General features: G+C 30.9%; 1 protein-coding gene across 1 annotated transcript in view; it reads left to right on the top strand.

Annotated features, from left to right (window-relative positions):
- The window catches only part of LOC108687290 (papilin), an 80,861-nt gene that overhangs the window by 48,113 nt on the left and 29,844 nt on the right, over positions 1–2,904 (top strand). Inside the window, exon 3 of the mRNA XM_018192983.1 lies at positions 1,915–2,102. Coding sequence (XP_018048472.1) covers positions 1,915–2,102 — 188 coding nt within the window. The remainder of the gene's footprint in view (positions 1–1,914; positions 2,103–2,904) is intronic.

Raw genomic sequence — 2,904 nt, 5'->3', positions numbered from 1 at the left:
ATATATATATATATATATACTCGAGACATTCGCAAGGACCCGTAATGAGATTATTAAACGCGGGATGAAGAGAAAGGAAAAACTCCATATAGTCTCTCATATAATGATGACTCATAGCGGTTTTTTACTAATATTAGTGCAGTCCCGTTCAGACTGCGTGGCTAATCTAATATAAGTTAAGTGGTTGTTACAAACGCAAAGAAATTTTGAAAATAAATTTATTAATTTTGACAGACATCGCGTAATAATATGTCATGAAATTTGCATTGTTAAAATAAGTTTATCTATTTGTGAGAGATTTTGTTATACTTAATTTATATTGATGCACTAATTAATTTTTTTATACATTTATATAAATGTAATCATATTTCTATATATATATATTTCTATATTATTCCTTATTTCTATATATTTCTAAATGAATATTCTATATCAGTTATTTTTATAAAGTATGACAACTTATTATACTTCTTCTAACTTCTTCTTAAAATAATATTAATATACATAATTTTTTAATTTTACGCTTAAAAAGATGATGTGCGCGCACGTGTGTGCGTGCGTATGCGTGCGCACGTGTGTGCGTATTCGCGCGTATGTGTATATATATATTCATATTTTGATATGTGTGTGTGTGTGTGTGTGTGTGTGTGTGTGTGTGTATATGTCCGTCAAATTATTGAGACATTTTAAACAAAGAATAAATAAGTGTAAACCGATAACGTAATAACACAAAAGAACAACATGTCTTCAAGATCACAGCAGTTACACTTGCTTCTCTGTATTTTTCTCTCTGCTTTTCGTAATAATTCATCAAAAAAATAACTATGATACGCATACGAATCTTTAGTTTTTATTATATTATTGAAGTGCTATCAATAAACTCGCAGAAAAATTGCTATTATAATAGACCTATCATTATTTGTGTCGAACATGAGGTCAGACAGCGACAATATATATGACAATTATTAAGAAGGAGGCGTGTTGAGTTCGATGTTCATGGTTCATCGACTGACCTCTCGCATCGGGAGAAAGAGGCCCATTTCTCCGAACCATTTAATTAACTCTTCACCACGCAATCTCACGGAACATTCTACGATCGTCAAATTTCATATACGACCGTTGTATCTCGATCTCAATAATAACGATCTTTAAAACTGATTGTCCATGAACGACATATGCATTGCTCAAAACAATACTCATTTATTGTAATAATTTATATAAATCTTATTGTATATAAAGTAAATTATAAAGTTTCTTTTCGTTTATTTATATAGTACACACAGTCAGGTAATGCAGCAAACATGCAGTAGTTTTACGTATGCATAAATAATGTATAAACATAATTATTTAATAATGAATTTTGAAAAATAGTGAGTATATTTTTTAAGAAGTACATTAATGAAATTCTGAGAGTATTTGGATGGGAAATTAATTACAAGTTTTTACAATTATAAATTTAGATATTAAGTTTAACATAAAGATTACATAAAAGATTACAATTACACTTTTCTATGAGAAATAATTTAATTCTGGAATCAAATCTGACAAATTAATGGATTGGAAAGTACATTTTTAAAATATGTTTCACGTACGATGCACATGAGCTGTTTTCATTTTTGAGCGATTAAAATGTCTCAAAATATGGCAAACCACAACTACTATTATTATCTACGAAGCTTAACTATACGTCGCATAGATGGTTCTCTAGAGCCGAAGACTGCAGGTGAACAAGGGAGCACTTAGCGCGAAATGTTTCCTTCGCACTTACGTTCTCACGGCAGGCCACATCTTTTTCGTGACCCTGTCTGTGACCTCATAATACCTATATACTCTTTCGATGCATGATGCAGCGCAGCATGGAACAAGGAAACGCGAGTATAACGTAATAATGTATTTCTCTTAATCTTGTTTCAGTATCATATAAAATTAAGGCACGGAAGGCATCGCCGACAACATGGCGAAAGTTATCTACCTAGTAGCTTCGTATCAGACACAGATGAGCCCGAGAGAGGCAATTGGGGACCATGGTCGACACCCAGTTCCTGTTCGCGCTCTTGCGGTGGCGGGGTCGCCCATCAAACTAGACAATGTCTCGATATCGAGTAAGTTATTATACTTGCCAAACTTTTATACATTCATGTCTATCTGCTACTACTCAATTTGTATTAGAATGTCGCGCGCTCGTCCTGATAAGTGATGTTCAGAGTAATGTTCAAATAAAATGTGTTGAAGATGAACTAGGCATGTATGAGAAAAACGAATACTTTAATGTCTTGTGTTGAATTATTGTAGAAAACGGAAATGATAGTACTTGTCATGACTGTGAAATATTTCGAACTATTAATTTTTTTTTACCGTTTTTATAACATTTTTTAGTGAGAAATTCTCTGTGCAATGTAGGAAACTTCAATAAGCAAATATAAATATCCTGCAATTCTAACTAGATATAAATATCGTAAAAAAATTTATTATCAATATATGATGATCTGCTATGTTTTATAATTGCTCTCACTCAAATTCATAAAGCATATACAAAAAAATTTTCAAGGCTACTTTAAAGATTGTTCTTCGTTAAATTTATCCAAAAGAAGCCATCTCGTTGAGAGTTTCTCGCTATCTTTAGAATTTACTACAATGGTATGCTCAATCCGAGAATTGAGATTGAATTAAAAGCGAATACAAACTTGCAAAGAATTTAATCAAATCTCGATGTAATATTGTGTAAGCAGCGAATTAAATAAACTGCTCAAAACATTGATAAATGTTGCATACTCGTATAATTTACAGTACAATTATACCTTGTATAATTTACAAATTTTAATATATAATATTTTAATATATAATATAAAAAGTTTGTATTGAAAAAGTATAATAATATTTTTTTAATAAACTTTAAGCTCCTGT

The sequence above is a fragment of the Atta colombica genome, unplaced genomic scaffold (assembly GCF_001594045.1).
Source record: "Atta colombica isolate Treedump-2 unplaced genomic scaffold, Acol1.0 scaffold204, whole genome shotgun sequence".
Lineage (NCBI taxonomy): Eukaryota > Metazoa > Arthropoda > Insecta > Hymenoptera > Formicidae > Atta > Atta colombica.
This window is presented reverse-complemented; position numbering and strand designations above follow the sequence as displayed.